The sequence below is a fragment of the Macrobrachium rosenbergii genome, chromosome 55, assembly GCF_040412425.1.
Source record: "Macrobrachium rosenbergii isolate ZJJX-2024 chromosome 55, ASM4041242v1, whole genome shotgun sequence".
NCBI lineage: Eukaryota > Metazoa > Arthropoda > Malacostraca > Decapoda > Palaemonidae > Macrobrachium > Macrobrachium rosenbergii.
In genome coordinates, this window is record NC_089795.1 from 39,117,768 (window position 1) to 39,137,767 (window position 20,000).

The 20,000-nt window shown below is 35.7% G+C and overlaps 2 protein-coding genes across 3 annotated transcripts in view; one reads left to right on the top strand and one right to left on the bottom strand.

Annotated features, from left to right (window-relative positions):
- LOC136835142 (golgin subfamily A member 5-like) overlaps nucleotides 1–1,551 on the bottom strand; it is a 346,357-nt gene extending 344,806 nt beyond the window's left edge. The window contains exon 1 of the mRNA XM_067098347.1: nucleotides 941–1,551. The gene's annotated coding sequence lies outside the window, so the exon portion shown is untranslated. The remainder of the gene's footprint in view (nucleotides 1–940) is intronic.
- A 17,551-nt stretch (nucleotides 1,552–19,102) lies between these two features.
- LOC136835141 (uncharacterized) overlaps nucleotides 19,103–20,000 on the top strand; it is a 169,060-nt gene continuing 168,162 nt past the window's right edge. For both annotated transcript variants that reach the window (XM_067098343.1, XM_067098344.1), the window contains exon 1: nucleotides 19,103–19,599. In XM_067098343.1, coding sequence (XP_066954444.1) covers nucleotides 19,533–19,599 — 67 coding nt within the window. In that variant the 5' untranslated portion in view covers nucleotides 19,103–19,532. The remainder of the gene's footprint in view (nucleotides 19,600–20,000) is intronic.

Sequence of the window (20,000 nt, forward strand, 5' to 3'; positions counted from 1 at the left end):
ATATATATATATATATATATATATATATATATATATATATATATCTATATATATGTATATGGTTATAATCATAACACTAACACGTGGTTGTTTATCACATACCACCACAGGTGAAAAAATATGAGATTTGGTGTTTGTCCTGACCGGTTTCTATTTTACTTCTACGTCATTTACTTAGAAATATACTGAAACCGTTTCAGGACCTACCCCCAAATCCCTAATCTTTTTCATCTGTATTAACACACACACACACACATACATATATAGTTATATATATATATATATATATATATATATATATATATATATATATATATATATATAATATGTATATATAATATATATATATATATATATATTATATATTATATTATATATATATATATATATATATATATATATATATATATATATATATATATATATATATCTTAGAATCACATTGTTATCGATTACATGATTCAACCTCATAGCGACTGTGCCGAATTATATTTCACAAAAGGTTTTTTTAATCGGCGTGGCCGGTCAGTCTGCACCTCCAGTTCGCATTACAAATAGAAAACGGTAACTACTGAAGGATGAGCTATTCAAAATAGTTGTGTATAACATGGGTTATGAAGGCATATACTAATATTTTCACCACTGATCATTATAATTTTAAACAAGATAGTTCAATACAAAAGGTTACATTCGACAGTCAATATAAATAGTAAATGATCCAGTGTAAAACAGGTGGGAAAAATATAGGCAGAGCGAGAAGCCTAGGCCTAAGCGCATAGGCATGCTCTTCCTGACATTCATCGGCCCAGGCTTCCATCTCATTTAATACGTAATAACCTTCAATGACATATTTCAACAGTGACGCATCCAAACTCAACCTTCCCTTAACCTAACCTTGACCAAATGTGAAAACGTGCAAAGAATACGTTATCATTCTTACCTTACTCGACCTCATTTTCAAAGCCCCAATGTGGTCCTCTTATCTTGAAAGCTGCTCCATACCATTCTCTCGACCAGTACAGACGAATAACTTTTAAAAGTGGCTTAAACCAAGATTTGACAAAATCATGTCTCATGAACTGGGGAAATTAGCCATGGTTACGAATATGAGTCTAGGCTCAGCCATGGTAGTGGCTACGTTGCTTGGGCAACCGATTTAGATTATCCCGCCAAAACCAGCATTCCCTCGAAAGTTCCAGACTAATAAAAATACGTTTTGGTGAGATGAAACAAATAACGCCTTAATCTTTTCAGAATTCTTCGTGGTTTTCATGCACCAAGCCCTAAGGTATAATCTCTCTTGACGATTATTATTTTCAAACACAGATGGATCATCCAAGATTCTTGTCGTTTTTTCCTTACAATGCTGTTTCTTTAAATTGTCGATATTCACATTTAAAGGGCTTGAAATAAAAATAAAACAATCACTTGTGATACTTCTGTGCTTAAATATGTCGTCGCCTCAAGTCATATCCTTTCTGTGCCAAATAAGCGCTAAGAAATGCAAAACAAAGGCAAGTACCTTCTACCACAATGTTTAAAGCGACTGCCATCGGCCTTACAACACTCCTTAATGTATTCCTCCGCCGTCCTCTCATCTTCGCTTAGTGTACAGATGATTAAGTTGTGTAACAGGTGTACACTCGTGATTATTCGTTTATTCGCAAGGCGTTTTAAGATTAACCCATAACGCTATGAAGTCGTAAGTGGAAAGGGTGTTTTACCAAGGAACTAGATTCAGCCGCGGGGGTGGCGTCCGTTGTTTGAGCAACCAACTTGGACCCGCAAAACTGACATTCTCTAAAAGCTTTGGCAAACTAAAAAATATACACTATAGCGAGGTGGAAGATAGGAAAACCAAATCTTGTTTGATGAAAGTCACCGGATGTTAGACATTATATTCTCTTGAAATTGTGGACATTTACGTTTAAAGGGCTTAAAAATAAAAAGAAATAATCCTTGCGACTCTTTTAGGATTAAATTTCTATCTTGTCAGTTCAACTGACATTCTTTTTATGCTAAATAAGCACCAAGGAGATGATAAATAAACGCTGGTCATTGCCAGAATGAATAACCCATTAATGCACAGCGGCCTGAAATCCTGCAAACAAGTTTAAACAGGTTTATACAAAATATCAGCAAGTTCAGAGAATCACTTATAGCTATTAGGATATTAACAAATCGGAATTATTCTTCTTACTATATTTCTACAATTAAATATGGTTGAATGCAATGCTCTAAGGATTAACCTCTTGAATTATACAACAGTGAACGCTGTAACATTATTTTGAAAGTAGACAAGAACGAAAAATTTTAGTGTAGCAGGATTCCCTGCCACTGGGCATTGGTGTGAACGGATTTACGCCTATCCGGATGGGTTGAGGTGGGCAGGGCACATCATGATGGATTAAGGTGGGCAAAGTACCTCATGATGGGTTAAGGTGGCCAGAGTACCTCACGATGGGTTTAAAGTGGGCATGGCACATCATGATGGGTTAAGGTGGGCAGGGTACCTCATAATGGGTTAAGGTGGGTAAGGGCAGCTCATGATTGCTTAAAGTGGGAAGGGCGCATCATAATGTGTTAAGGTGGGCATGGGACATCATGATGGGTTAAGGTGGGCATGATGCATCATGATGGGTTCAGATGGGCAAGGCACCATACGATGGGGAAGGTTGGGCAGGGCACCTCATGGTGGGTTAAGGGCAAATCACCTCATGATGGGTTAAGGTGGGCAAGGTACCTCACAATGGGTGGGCAGGGCACCTCATGATAGCTTAAAGTGGGAAGGGCACCTCATGATGGGTTAAGGTGGGCATAGCACATCATGATGGCTTAAAATGGGAAGGGCACTTCATGATGGATTAAGGTGGGCATGGCACATCATGATAGCTTAAAGTGGGAAGGACACCTCATGATGGGTTAAGATGGGCATGGCACATCATGATGGGTTAAGGTGGGCAAGACACCTCAAGATGGGTTAGGGTGGTCATGAAGCCTCATGTTGGGTTAGAGTGGGCAGGGCACCTCATGATAGGTCAAGGTGGGCTTTGCACGCCACGGTGGGTTAAGGTGGGCAGGGCACATCATGATGGGTTAAATTGGGCAGGGCACCTCATGATTGGTTAAGGTGGGCAGAGCACCTCAAGATGAGTTAAGGTGGGCAGGGTACCTCATGATGGGTTAAGGGGGCAGGGCACCTCATGATGGATTAAAGTGGGCAGGACACCTCATAATGGGTTAAGATGGGCAGGGCACCTCATGATGGGTTAAAGTGGGCACGGCACCCCATAAGGGGTTAAGGTAGGCAGGGCACCTCATGATGTAGTAAGGTGGGCAGAGCACCTCATGATGGGTTAGGTTGGGTAGGGCATCTCATGATGGGTTAAAGTGGGCAGGGCACCTCATGATGGGTTAAGGTGGGCAGGGCACCTCATGATGGGTTAAAGTGGGCAGGGCACCTCATGATGGTTTAAGGTGGGCGGGGCACTTCATGATGGGTTAAGGTGGGCAGGGCATATAATGATAGGTTAAAGTTGGCAGGGCACATAATGATGGTCTAATGTGGGCATGGCACCTCATTGCGAGTTAAGGGCAAGTCACCTCACGATGGGTTACTTTGGGCAGGGCACCTCATGGTGGGTCAGAGTGGTCATGGCACCTCATTATGGGTTAGAGTGGGCAGGCCACCTCATTATGGGTCAAGGTTGGCAGGGCACATCATGATGGATTAAGGTGGGCAGAGTACCTCGTGATGGGTTAAGGTGGCCAGGGTACCTCATGATGGATTTAAGGTGGGCATGGCACATCATGATGGGTTAAGGTGGGCAGGGTACTTCATACTGAGTTATGGTGGGTAAGGGCAGCTCATGATGGCTTAAAGTGGGAAGGGCACTTCATGATGGGTTAAGGTGGGCATGGGACATCATGAGGGGTTAAGGTGGGCATGGCACATCATGATGGGCTAAGGTGGGCAAGGCACCACATGATAGGTAATGGTGGGCAGGGCACCTGATGGTGGGTTAAGGTGGGTAGGGCACCTCATGATGGCTTAAAATGGGAAGGGCACCTCATGATGGGTTAAGGTGAGCATGGCACATCATGATGGCTTAAAGTGGGAAGGGCACCTCATGATGGGTTAAGGTGGGCATGGCACATCATGATGGCTTAAAGTGGGAAGGGCACCTCATGATGGATTAAGGTGGGCATGGCACATCATGATGGGTTAAAGTGGGCAAGGCACCTCATGATGGGTTAGGGTGGTCATGGGTCCTCATGGTGGGTTAGAGTGGGCAGGGCACCTCACGGTAGGTTAAGGTGGGCTTTGCACACCATGGTGGGTTAAGGTGGGCAGGGCACAAAATTGGGCAGGGACCCCATAATTGGTTAAGGGGGACAGAGCACCTCATGATGAGTTAAGGTGGGCAGGGCACCTTATGATGGGTTAAGGTGGGCAGGGCACATCATGATGGGTTAAAGTGGGCAGGGCACCTCATAATGGGTTAAGGTGGGCAGGGCACCTCATGATCGGTTAAAGTGGGTAAGGCATCCCATGAGGGGTTAAGGTGGGCAGGGCACCTCATGATGCAGTAAGGTGGGAACAGCACCTCATGATGGGTTAAGGTGGGCATGGCACCTCATGATGGGTTAAGGTGGACAGGGCACCTCATAATGAGTTAGGCTGGGTAGGGTATCTCATGATGGGTTAAAGTGAGCAGGGCACCTCATGATGGGTTAAGGTGGGCATGGCACCTCATGATGGGTTAAGGTGGACAGGGCGCCTCATAATGGGTTAGGCTGGGTAGGGTATCTCATGATGGGTTAAAGTGGGCAGGGCACCTCATGATGGGTTAAGGTGGGCAGGGTACCTCATGATGGGTTAAGGTGGGCAGGGTACCTCATGATGGGTTAAGGTGGGCGAGGCACCTCATGATGCAGTACGGTGGGCAGGGCATATAATGATAGGTTAAAGTGGGCAGGGCAAATCATGATGGGTTAAGGTGGGCATGGCACCTCATAATGGCTTAAAGTGGACAGGTCACCTCACGATGGGCAAAGGTGGGCAGGGCACCTCATCCTGGGGTAAAGTGGGCAGGGGACCTCATGATGGGTTAAGGTGGGCAGGGCATATCACGATGGGTTAAAGTGGGCAGGGCACATCATGATGGGTTAAGGTGAGCATGGTACCTCGTGATGGGTTAAGGTGGGCATGGCACCTCATGATGGGTTAAAGTGGACAGAGCACCTCATGATGGGCAAAGGTGGGCAGGGCACCTCATGATGTAATAAGGTGAGCAAGGCCCTGTGGCAGGTTAGGCCTAAGTTGTTTACCAAAATTTGTTCAGACAGCTTAAAAAAAAAATCATTACAAAACCACTTTTCAGTATCCTAAGAGGTTACGGTTATAATTAGTATGTTCTAAAAATAAAAATTTGTGCACGAGTGTGCACGAAAGGGAATCACATCCAATTATAAAAGTCCTTCATTTACATCATCATAGTCATTACCTCATTAGCGACAGAAGCGAAAATAGCCGGGTCGTGTTGGAGCACGTCCACGTGCCTGCTGAAGGTATCGTTGGAATGACATAACTTTATGCACGTGCGTGCTCTCACGAACAAGAACCAAATCTCTGAAGTATTGAATGTGAAAAGGAAGAGAGAGAGAGAGAGAGAGAGGAGAGAGAGAGAGAGAGACGTGCTAGAGAGAGAGGAGAGAGAGAGAGGAAGGAAGTCTCACTTAGCGTTTACAGTATTAGAGAGAGAGAGAGAGAGAGAGAGAGAGAGAGAAACTAAGCTAATACTGTAAATACCAGTGAGACTAGGGTAATACATTTCTCTCTCTCTCTCTCTCTCTCTCTCTCTCTCTCTCTCTCTCTCTTTCAATTTAAACTAATACTGTAACAACCAATTAAACTAAGTGTAGCTCATCCTCTCTCTCTCTCTCTCTCTCTCTCTCTCTCTCAAGCACTAGGGCATTTCCGGCCATTTAAGAAGGTGAAAAGAGGGAGTTGGAGTGGTTGAACAGCACAAAATTAAAGAGATGAAACACAAGGATATACAGAAGGAACTGGGATAAAACACCACAGTTGTGCTTAGAAGTAATAATTAGAGGTTAAACAGCAAGATTTAAAAAGGCAGGTGAGAATGGAGATAAAGTAAAAGGTTAGGCTTCTGTCCCAGAAAATTAAATATCAGAACAATATTTTATATTCAAAATACATACGGATGCAAATTTTAATTTAATTAAAATTAAAATAGTATCAATAGTTGCTTTTATTTTCTGACGTAACTTTGCATTTGTAATATATAGTAAATTAAAAGCTGTGGTACTGTACAGTTACCGGTTTAGATAAAAAAAATACCCCATCATTAATAGACTAAAAACAATTATAATTCCATTACGTTTCGAAGCGAACACAGCGGTTCAGCCATTGCCAACGAATTTCCACTGTCCTGCAAAAATGAATTTCCGAATAATTTCGTCATCTCGTCAATAATGTTTGTGTAGTTTGAATTTCACTGTAGAAAATATATATATATATATATATATATATATATATATATATATATATATATATATATATATATATATATATCTATGTATTGTTTTCAATGAGTATATGTAACTCCAGCCAGAGCACGTCATATAATGGAACTGAAATATCACATAGTATGCATAATTCACAAATGATACCAGTGAGGTCAGGTCAAACTTAGGGAGAAATTTAGGTCAAAGGTCAAATGAAAATGTAACCTTGTCTATAACATTAAAAGAGTATCATAGAAAACCGCAGCTTTGGGATGGTAAAATCTTTTGACGCTGTCAGTACAGAATGAGATGAATGTACTGCAAGTGTCATATGTAGAGGTCAAAGGTCGACCAAGAATTTGACTATTTCCATAACAATTAAGGATCATTTCTTTCTGTATACATGTATGTATATATATATATATATATATATATATATATATATATATATATATATATATATATATATATATATATATATATATATATAAAGCAAAAAGATTATCTTGAATTGTTGTTATGGGCAAAGGCAAATTCTTAGTTTACCGTTGACCTCCAAGCATGACATCGACCTTCATCCTGCACTGAATTGACATTGTCGGTGGATTACCCCAATGGTGTGGTTTTTTGTATGTTACTCGTTCAATGCTACAGACATGGTTATAGTTTCATTTGACCCTTGACCTCTTAAGTTTGACCTTAACCTCACTCAGCACATGGGTATCATTTATGGATTATGTTTGCTATACATGAAATCTCAGCTTCATATACATTGAATGTTGTGGCCAATTCAAAATTTATAGTTGAACTTTTACCTTCTATTATGACCTTGACTTTGTCCTATTTTTACACAATAGCTTCATTTGTTTAATTTGTATGTTAATAAAAATATATATCTAAAGTAGTTAAAAAGTTATGTTGAAGATTTAACTCTTATTTGACTTTGACCTTTACGTATTACCATGTTATTAACCCTGCTCCATACATCAACTTAATTTATTGCATAGGTTAAAGCTTTTTTGACCTGTGACCTATAAGTATGACCTTTACTTGAACCTCATTTTGTGTATTGGTGTCATTTGTGGATTATAAATGCCAAATGCAAATTCTCCATCTTGTACATATCAAAACTTTAGTATAGACTACAGTATATATTTGTTTGACCTTTGAAAACTGAATATAACCTTGACATTACACTACACGTCAGCTTCATTAGTAGAATATGCATGCCAAATATGAACTTCTTATTTGATAAGATTCAGAAGTTATTGCCAAATTTAAATTCACATTTTGCTTTGATAACCTTTAAAAGTATGAACTTGACCTTGACCATAGCTTATACATGATAAATATGAATACCTTATATTGTATAGTTTAAAAGTCAAAGTCTGACTGAAGATAGGCTTTTAACTTGTAACAGTCCTTCTTAAACCTCATTGTAATGCCCTCTACAAACTATTAGTCATGAAATTTCTGTAATTGCATCAATGCTACAGACATGTATTATATAATGTATATACTCACACTTTATATATATATATATATATATATATATATATATATATATATATATATATATATATATATTAAATATATATTGTATATAAGCATGTAGTATATATATATATATATATATATATATATATATATATATATATATATATATATATATATATATATATATATCAATAGTCACCAAACTGCACATGACAAATATATATAGAGCAACTGACACATGAAAGGTGAAAATTAAGACCAGGTACCAGCGCTTTCGTGTATTGCGTACACTTCTTCCCGAGGTACAAAGTAAAATAAATAAAGATAGACATAAAAACAAGAAAACTTCACAAAAAAAAGATCAAAGCCACTAACAAGCTAAAACATCATTTACTAAATGCAATCACTAGTTTTGAAGTCAAATTGTCAATGCATTACCAAACAAAAAATACTTTAAAAAATATAAGAACTGAAACTACAGTTAGAACAGGCTATTGCTAAAAAGAGTAACATTGTACTTCCTACAATTTATGAACAAGGTAACTATCTAATTTAAAAGACCCACGAACTAATATTCCATAAAGTTGATTGTTAAAATGCTTAATAAAGGCAGATTCAATTATATTTCTCTAACAATGTAGTTTCTAAAAAATTATCTCAGATGAATTTTTCAGTCCGCTAATGGTTAAAATCATTCATATGTACAAATAAACTTGTCAATGGCCTGTATCGAACTGCGTAACGATGCTGTTTTAGACAAATAATCTAATTCTTTACCAGTTGACCAAGGTATTTACCACACTATCCAACACAAGGAATCGTGTAAATACAGCCATTAATTTGTTTTGGGAAATTACGAACAATGATATTCTGAAGTGTCCTGAATTCTTATGAAACAACAGTTATCTTGAAATTTCAGTAATTTTAATGAAACAAGAGATTTCACGTTATATGGAAGTGTCAAAATCATTTTCTCTCCAAAGGCTCCTATTGTTATTGGAATAAAAAATGTTTCTAGCTTTCTGTAAAGATTTGTCGATTAAAAACTTTAGGTATTTTAACATAAATTCTACGTCGTAAATTTTACAAAATTCGAGTCTAAGAAATTCGGGCTGCATATCATAATGCCCTTAAAACTACAAAAAAACTGAGAGTTTACATTAACGTGGTGATCTGAATAATAGTGGACATAAGAACAGACGTTGTGGGTTTCCTGTAAAACATCAAACACAAAAGTTCTATCCATTCTATGAACCAAAACATCTAAAACGGTAATGAACAATTATTTTCCTCTTCAACGAGTGGAATTTAATAGAAGGCGCAAATGATTTACCTTGTCAAAATTGTTCAAATTTTCTTTATAGATAACCCCACACAGAATATGTCATCAACGTATCAAAACAAAAAGAAGACACACATAGGCAAAATAATGCAGCAATATTTTTACTTCAAAATTCTAACCGATTCACCGTTGAAGAGGAAAATAATTGTTCATTACCATTTAGATGTTTTTGGTTCATAGAAGGGATAGAAACGTTTGTGGCGATGTTTCACCAGAAACCTACCAACGTCTGTTCTTATGTCACTATTATTCAGATCCCCACTTACCTTAATGTAAAACTCTCAGTTTTTTGTAGCATGTTTTTAGGGCATTAAGGATATGCAGCCCGGAATTCTTAGACTCGGAATTTTGTAAAATTTACGACGCCAGATTATGTTAAAATACCCAAAGTTTTTAATCGACAAATCTTTTACAGAAAGCTAGAAACATTTTTATTCCAATAACAATAGGGGCCTTTGGTGAGAGAAAATATTTTGACCTACTTATAACGTAAATCTTTGTTTCATTAAAATTACTGAAAATTTTCAAGATAACTGTTGTTTACAAAAAATTCAGGGACACTTCAATATCATTGTTCATGCTCCCCAAAAACAAAATTAATGGCTGTATTTACACGATTCCTTGTGTGGATGTAGTAATAAATACCCCTGATCAAACTGGTAAAGAACTAGATTATCGTCTAAAACAACGCATCGTTACGCAGTTCGAACAGGCCAATTGACAAGTGCTTTATTTGTACATATGAATGATTTTAGCTCATTATGTGGACTGGAAAAATTCATCTGAGATAATTTTTGTAACCACATTGTTAAGAAATAATTAGTGAATCTGCCTTTATTAAGCATTTTAACAATCAACTTATGAATATTAGTTCGGGTCTTTTTAAATTAGATAGTTACCTTGTTCATAAAATTGGCAGGGAAGTACAATGTTACCTTTGCTTAATGTATGTTTCTAACTGTAGTTTCAGTTCTTAAGTATTTTAAAGTATTTTTGTTTGGTATGTGACAATTTGACTTCAAACTAGTGATTGCATTCAGTAATGATGTTTAGCTTGTTAGTGGCTTTGATCTTTTGTTTGTAATGTTTTCTTGTTTATGTCTATCTTTGTTTATTTCTTCTTTGAAGAAGTCATACGCAATACACAAAAGCATTCAGTCCTAGTCTTTAATTTTCACCTTTAATTAAATTGTACGTATATATATATATATATATATATATATAACATATATATATATATATATATATATATATATATATATAGATATATATAAATAAAAAAATTTACTTAATAAATAAATGTCAGGACCTAAACTCATCCAATGATGCAAAACAAAAGAACGAAATTCGTTTATAAATAAGCCCAGTGAAGGGATGACGTAATGAACTGCCGGAAAAGAAGATTCACGAGATCTAAATCTGTCTTTTCTCGCGTCGAGTTTGCTCAACAAAACAAAACTCTCTCTCTCTCTCTCTCTCCATTCATTTAGTGCTTTCTTTGTTTACGTAATAGATAATGAAAATGACTCTCTCTCTCTCTCTCTCTCTCTCTCTCTCTCTCTCTCTCTCTCTCTCTCTCTCTCTCTCCTTGTCTGTCTATCTCTAAATGAATACACGTATATTGCTTCGAAAATTTAATAACATACCTTTCGAAATTTGCCTACTAATAGTCTAAAATGAAATTAATAACATCAATAAAACTAAAGTTCTGTTTTAATTTTCATTTATCTACGACGTTGAAAGTATCATCCTGTTAGTTATCATTTCCAATGCGACATTTCGTAGCGTTCGGAAAGCATGATTAAAAATCTTATTACGAAATAAGTATGCTAAAACAGAATAAGAAAGAGAGAGAGAGAGAGAGAGACACACACACATCCCAGAAAATGCAGGAGGCGTGAGTAAATTTCATCCCCCAACTCCTTGGTGTCGCCAGCAATTCAATATAATATTTTCTGGGGCGACTGCAGGTTTCTATTGAGTTAAGCCGCTCCGCACATTTCATATTAAAGTCACTTAAATATTGCATCTCCAACATAACGTTATGTTCTGAGTTACGTGAGAGGAAATTTTGAATGTTTCTCGACGGTTGGGTGGGGGTGGGGGTTTGAGTTAAGGCGGGCTTGGGGAGGTGCGGTGTGACTTGTGTTTCTTTGTTTCGTGTTTGTTGTCGCTTCTTTTGTCTGGTTTTGTGTCTGTTTTTGGACTTGCTTGTGTCTGATTTTTTAATTTTATTTAAGGAGCAAACATTGTGGTTTCAGAAGAGAGGCACTTGCTCTTCTGTCTATCTGTTTGTTTACATTATTATTATTATTATTATTATTGTTGTTGAAGAAATCTACAATGGTGTAAGTATACATATATACTCAAAATATATACAAAACGTTTTGTATATATTTTTGTTATATATTTACACCTACACCATTGTGGATTTCTTCACCATTTTAGTGGCGCGTGCGATTATTATTATTATTATCATTATTATTATTAATATTATTATTATTCAGAAGATAAACACCCATTCACACGGAACAAGCCTACATGGTTATATAAATGGGTGTGTTTATTTATTCCTGTCTGTGTATGCTTGCAGTTATTGATATGTTTTTTTCCTAAATTTATAAGAATAAACACTAGGTTAATGGCGATCCTACATACCCTGGATTCCAACTCGAGTCTTTACTACAAATTCATCGTACTTTTAATGTATATCATTCATTTTTTAAAGCAGTAACTTACAATTTATTAATGTATTATTATTATTTTTTTGCAAAGTACCGCTACCTCACTCATCCTTCTACAACTAATCACAAGATTGCCGTCGGCTTTTACGCAAAAGGGTGGGGTGGGGGAGAGGGGTGGACATTACTATCAGAGTGAGTGTATTTTTGTGATATGTGTGTGTGTTTGTGTGTGAAGTATATCATCCAGGGTGGTTGCTCAACTAATCATGGATATATAAACTTGATTTAGTCTTAAAATTAAAATTAACCCCAAATATACATACAAAACTAACATAACCGAAAATGGTAAAACTACTTACAACTTTACATTTAATCTCACAACGAAAACTGAGCACTTTAGTGGTAAGAGAGGTGTCATTATTAAGAAACTCATGTATCAATTTTAACTAACAATAAACAGCATTATATAATGCAGTAATTTTAGTGTCATCAATTATACACCTTTCTTTTCACAAAGTTCAAAAATCACGGCACAAATACTGTGATGTTTCACAATGATGAATATACAAAATAGCTCACAATTAGCATTAGCCTACAGTATTCTTCAATATACTGTTAATACTTTTTTAAAGTAAGTTTAAACTGAATAACAAAATTCAACGCAATAATACATAATAAACAGTTGTAAAACAGGCCTGATAACTGACTTCCAAAATACTGATACATAGCTCACAAGAATGCATCAGTATTTAGAAACTTACATTAATAAAAACTAATCCAAAGGAATTAGCACCCGCCCTCTAAGTGAAACCAGAGAGTGAACTGAGCAATGCGAAATAAACTACAGACAAAAGTAAACAGAAAAGGGAAATGGATTCTGTATACACGGGAAGTGTAAACTAAGCGAGTTGTCGGGAGCCGGTAGAAAAAACTACGACTAAATGAAGGTAATAATGGGGGTATATATATATATATATATATATATATATATATATATATATATATATATATATATATATATACATATATATATATAAATACAAATATATAATATATACATACATATATATATATATATATAGTATATACATATACATACATTCATATATATACCGAAATAGATATAATATATAGATACATAGAGAGACAGTATATACATATACATACATTCAACCATTAGAAAAATGAAACAGGCATTTTTAGCTAGACAGACTGTACAATATATATATATATATATACATATATATATATATATATATATGTATATATATATATATATATATGTAATATGTATGTAACAATATGTATGTATGTATGTATGTATGTATATATACACACACATAAATACAGACAGACAAGCACTGAAATACTAATTAATATTATATCATGTTATTTTACGGTTACATCTACCGTTCTCGACCTATTCTTTTGATGTATCAATCCATCGACCTGCCAAAAGAGGGCATATACATACCACATCCGAACAGTATACATACAAATTTTACAGTTATCGCGTTGCACGGGAAACAGCATTAAAAGTGAAGAAAGAGGGGATGGTAGGGAATAAACTGAAACTGCCATGTTAATTTCCTGATCGGAGTGCCGGTAATAATTTTCGAAAATGCAGAATAAATGTTATTCGGAAAACCCGAAATATTATTTAACTAAAAGCAGCACGTTTGGAAATGGCGGCTGCCGATGAAAACACACAACTTTTTGGCAGCGTGAAATAAAACGTATGACGCCCAAATGGTTAACATCACAGGCTGCAAAACTGCGGGGGTGAAAGTCCATATTCATAAATAAAATACATCATTCATAAGACTACTTTCCAAATAAAAATGGCGTTTGACTGGCCGATCACCTCGCCGGGTGATTACAAAAAGGCATTTATCCTTACATTAATGCATTTATGAAAAGTAAAATGTATAACTTCTAAAACCCTGTTTTCTCTAAATGAACCTAAAATCCGGGAGTTCACATTTGCAGCATTTTATTTTCCAGCGTTAATCCGATGTGTTTGACAGAAGCCGTCATCTGTGATTAAGGCTGCCGCAGATTAACTTATTTGCAATTCTTCCTAACAATTTTTTTTTATCTTTTTTTTCTTTCCTTTCCCTTGATCTGTAGCTGCTAATTTTCATATATCCTTGCTATTCTTCACTTCTTTTCTCGTTTATTTTCCACGTATGAAATTCTGTCAAATCAATTTGGTATGATAAAAATGTGAAAATATCATTTATAGAACCAGAGTCGTGAATTTATTTTTTCTTTTGACGTAATGCCACAAAATAATACATTTTTTCTAGAAATCTATAAAACTGTAGCTTACAAATAATTAACTGGGCCCTGCTGGCGGACCGGATGAAGATGATGAATAAGAATTATCTTGTACATTAGCGTTATGAAATTTTCATTACGGATGCCTTGGGGTGGGGGAATAAGCGCACTGAAGTTTGCGTTGTGTAATTAAAAAGGATAAACATATAAAACATAATATACACACACCTGCTTCACAAAAAACGGGAATTAATATTCTCAGCCATTCCTTAATTTTGTTCTTGTTGCTTTTCATTCGTCTAATATTGATTTCTAATTTCAAACTTTCTCGAATTTTTTAATGGTTGTTTATAATTTTTTTACAGTTACTGCTTGTGTTTAACAACTACCCATAGTAATTACTGTGTAATGACTGTTCATAATTTAAGAAATATTCGTCATCCTTGTTTACCTTTGAGGACCCTCATTTCTATCCTCACTGAGCCCATCAGGCGGGCCTTTGTATTTGAAAGTTTTAACTTACAGTTTTCTTTAATAGTTACTTCCATGGTATAACTGGTTTTTAATAGTTATCCTTTACTTCATCTTCATGTGTAATTTTCCACATCTATTTAAAAATGTGGATACCTTGTAGAGTGTTGTGTCACTTGTGTGCTCGAAAGACCATTTTCCCATATATTTGTTTAATCATTAATCTGTATTATTATGTAGTTCCCATATTCACCCTTCGTTTACTTTCAAGTCAAATGGCTTTTTACACCTTTTATTGCCATTTTTTGCTAATCTTGTTAATCCTTGCTCTGATCATGATTCCCCACGTTTTTTATTTCTTTTTAAATAAAAACATTTTTCTGCATAAGTCCTTTTTAAGGGGATAAGTCAATCATTCGAAAGTTAACATCATACTCATTCAAGACAGTACATAAATGTACTTGAAACAGATACTATTTTTTTGTATTCAAAACAGATTTAAGCAACATGATATTTACCCAAAATATTTCTCAGGAAGATTCTTTACTCATTTTTATTTTCAAATTTTCAAATACAAGAGTTAATGGGCTGGATGTCTAACGACCTCTTCTAGCCCAGACCTGAAGAACACAAAAAAAAACTGATTGGATAGCAAGGAAACTCTACTTGGGAAAATATCTAGGAAAAAGTATTACCACATTCAGTTGGATTAGACGTACAAACAAGCAGCGTTTAGTTTAATTTTTATCATGATATCATCCCTCTGAGAATTCTAAACAAAACAGGAAACAGTAAGGAAACAGTACTGAAAGAAAAAAAATTAATATGAAAAAAGTATGCATTCACATATTTTCCTCTGATAAATATTCAGTAATCTTTAAACATACGACAGATTTATGACCCAGATTATGAATGACCACATTATGAAATGTATTAACGTGAGCGATGTCAGGCAGGGCAGCCGATCGAGGCTACGGCCTACCCCAACGCCAAATCAAAGTCCTTCAAAAAGAAGGCATCGTGCTTACCCCATATAAAAATGGGAAAAAGCACGTTAAAACGGAGAAGATTAATGTGAGATCCATGACAGTCTGTCGCTCATTATCATCATGTTATGTTATAGGTTTTGCCAGAAAAAAATCATAAAAAAAAAAAAAAACGGAGGAAATGGCAGTTAAGGTGTGTGGAATTATAAGCATAAGAAAAGTATAAAGGTAAAACTGAGCAACACCACGGCAAAACAGACAATGGAATTAGGAAGTATTAAGTTGTATACGAGCAAGCATACAATAGTAACGAAAAACATGCATTTAAGTAAGTCTCAAGGCAAACAAGAATAAAACATAATTACCAAATCAACTGTAGGGACAAACACTTGACATTAACTTAATTAAACATCTATAAATGACGAAAAATAACATAAAAAAGCTATTAATGGTGATTTAACATCCTTCAAGAGACGACACAAACTGACGTGGAGGGAGCCCAGAAAACTGATCACTCTACGAACTGATAACAAAAGCAAAGCAAGCAATCGCAAGCAACGAGTTCCAAACAATTACCGAGACACAAACTAAACAAAGGCGAGTAAAGAGACCTAAGTAATAATATAGGCTGAAATTCATTTGAACAATAACGGACATTTCCAAATCTAGACCAGTGGAACAAAAACATGAAGATTCCCAATGCATCAACAAGGAAACAATTAAAACAAGTCAATCGCACGAAAGGAACAAACAATCTTTAATGTTGAACTCACAAACAAGCAGGAAAAAATTAACAAGAAACAAACAGAGCGGGTAAACATTCAATTAGAATCTACAAATAGCCCATTATTAACAAGCACACAAGAAGGATATAACCATTTAATCCTTGAAGAGGCGAAAGAGAGGCTATCAGACTGATTGATTTATTTGTTTACTCAACTGGCGTCACATTTCCAGTCCTAAAAGTTGCCTTGGTGACGTTAGCTTGGGATTCTGATGAAACATATCTTAATATGACGTTAGCTTGGGATTCTGATGAAACATATCTTAATAATGTCAAAAGCAATTCTTATATAAAAAATTATGTTGAATCATTAAATAGCCAAACGTTTCGGGACAAGATCTTCACATTGTATTTCTTTCTCTTTATTTCACTAATATTTTTACTTTTATTATACGATATTTAATCTCCTAGTACATTAACATGCGTCTTTATTTATATTTTGACCTTTTTAATTGTTCTTATGCCTGAAAACACATATGGGTTTCTATTTGTCAATGTCTTTGCTCCAGAATCCTTGGCCGGCATGTTTCTATTTCGAGGGAGTAAATCTCGACTCTCATTGGCTGTTAATGATTCTATTCATCTACATTACGATTGGCAGATGTTGTTGCTTTCTACGTTACAACGTGTGGTTTTTTGCCAACTGTTGCCGGCCAGTAAGTTTTGATAGGGATTTTGGTCAAAGATACGATGATTTTACCGGTTTATATTGATTAGGCATAGCAAAATATGAAATTATGTATTTTTCATAAAAAGAGGTCAATAATACCCTTGTACATAATGCGTTATTTCGTTTGTAACTCCTCGGAGGGGTTACCAGTTCACCTTTTATCATGTTTTTAGAATGAAAGTGGTGCAGTGTAGCCATTTATTTTTTAACAATATTTACATGTTGTATTTTTTCCTCTTTTGTTTACAAAATTTTTTGTTCTTGTTATATAGCTTATTAGTTCTTAGTACGTATGCATAAAACTTTACAATCCATGGGTATTTATGAGTGGATTTTTGGATATATATATATATATATATATATATATATATATATATATATATATATATATATATATATATAATGATTATGTCCCAAAATCCTTGGAAAAAATTTAAACATTAGTTACCATGGTAACTATTTTACTCTGTCGTGTCGAAGTGGTTTCATGAGTTGCTCTTGGAAGACCTCCCAAAACTACTGCAATTTTGCGCGATATGTTTGTTGACTTAACTTTTAAATAATGTCAAAACCTTAATACATGTTTTATCTTCATTGCAGATCGACCTCAGATGCGTCTGCCTACTCTCATTAGACATAAAGAACTAAAGGTTAAGCTGGACAGGCTGAGAGAGGGACAGGTGTGCAGAGGACAAAGCATGACTATGAACAGAATCTTTCCACGAACCTTTATACTCAATACACAGAAATTCACACTCGCTCACGCACACACTTTTGCATTTGCGTAAATAGACACACACACACACACACACACACACACACACACACACATACATATATATATATATATATATATATATATATATATATATATATATATATATATATATATATATATATATATATATATAATATTTAATGTATGTAAATATGGTTTTACAAGGATATAATAGTTGATATTTGTTAAAAAGGACATTTTCATCAAAGAAAAGCAAGTTAAAAGTGCACCGAAGTTTTTTCGGTGCAATCGAGTTTTCTGTCCAGCGTATAATTAAGGCCACCGAAAATACATCTATCTTTCGGCGGTCTCGGTATAATGTTGTATGAGCCGAAGCCCATGAAAATTTCAGCCACGGCCTGGTGGTGACCTGTCCTATAGCGTTGCCAGACGCACGATTAGGGCTAACTTTATCCTTAAATAAAATAAAAACTTTTGAGGCTAGAGGGCTACAATTTTGTATGTTTGATGAGTGGAGGGTGGATACTCAACATACCAATTTGCAGCCCTCTAGCCTCAGTAATTTTCAAGACCTGAGGGCGGACAGAAAAAGCGTGGACAGCAAAAGTGCGGACGGACAGACAAAGCCGTCACAATAGTTTTCTTATACAGAAAACTAAAAGTTGCCGGGTTAGATGTGGTTGAGGAGTTATGGGACAAGAAGTACAAAATCGTGTCTGCACGATATTTCTAAATGGCGAAATATGTGTGTTTATGCGTGTGTGCATAGACAGATTCGACGTGCTTCTGATAAGTAATTCTGTTATGAGTTTTTCTACAAAGGAAAAAACTCCTTGACAAATGGTCCAAAATTCCATACCCCAGCGAAAAGGTTTCTTTTAGACAAACTCTACGGCTCTTTATCATCATCTTTAATTACGCATCTATCATATATTTTTTGTAGCAAAGAATATAGGGCAAAATGCTTGCAACAGGCCAACCATAATAGGGAATCCAAATGACTCTGGGAGTGTGCAATTTCTCCCCCATAGGTCAGACAGCGCTTAAGCAGACGAGCGGGACTGCTGAGTCGGCCTGATCGAGGCGACCCGGTTAGTGTACCTGTAGCGTCTGTGGAGATGAGTCGTACGTTAACGTGCTCTGGGACACCCCCACGTGATTCCTTGTAGAATGATGAGCACTTTAGTTTGATACTTGCTGTCCAAATGGTTACGTGAAGAGTGTTTCAGTGACTCCGCATTAGCCCGAAACTTAGTGATATTTGTGGAGGTGAAAATGAAGTATTAATTTCTTACATACAGACGATTCTTATAAAAGTTAGAGTAGGTGTGAATGTGCTTTTACATTGTAGTTCGTGCTGAAGGAAATTTAAATAGCCAGTTTGCTAGAATATCCGGATGAATACTGAAAGTTGTCCAGTTGTAAAACTTTCGTGCAAGAAAGGGAAAACGGAGCTCAGAATTCATGACCTGTCTCACTTTAAGATAATCTAACGAAAAACAAAACGATTGCCAGCAATGCATTAAGAAATTAACCGATCTCTAAATAATGATTACCCACTTGACACTCCTTATTGCAGTTATTTCCACGACCGTGGCTACTACAGTCAGAGAAGGTAAGTGAAGATACTGACATTTAAACAGTTAACCAAAGTTAGTAAAATGTTCCTCTTTCGTGTTTTTGTTAAAGTTGATTGATTAGCAATAAAGAGACGACTGTAAAATTGAATAAAAATTCCTTATGTGAAACAGCAAAAAATATAAAGGAAAATGGCCAAAGGTAAAAAAAAACACACAAACTAGTGATGACCAACGGAAAAAGCGATATATAAAAACTGCATAAGGAAATGGCTTTCAAAATTAAGGCATGCCAGACTATTGCATACAGGTATTTTATATGAGTATGGTGTTTCAGTGTGCTATAAAGACAAAAATCTTGAAAAAACGTTTGTACTAAACTTAATTTTTTTAGAGAAAATAACAAAAACAAACAAGCAATAAAGTGTAAGCAGTAGAG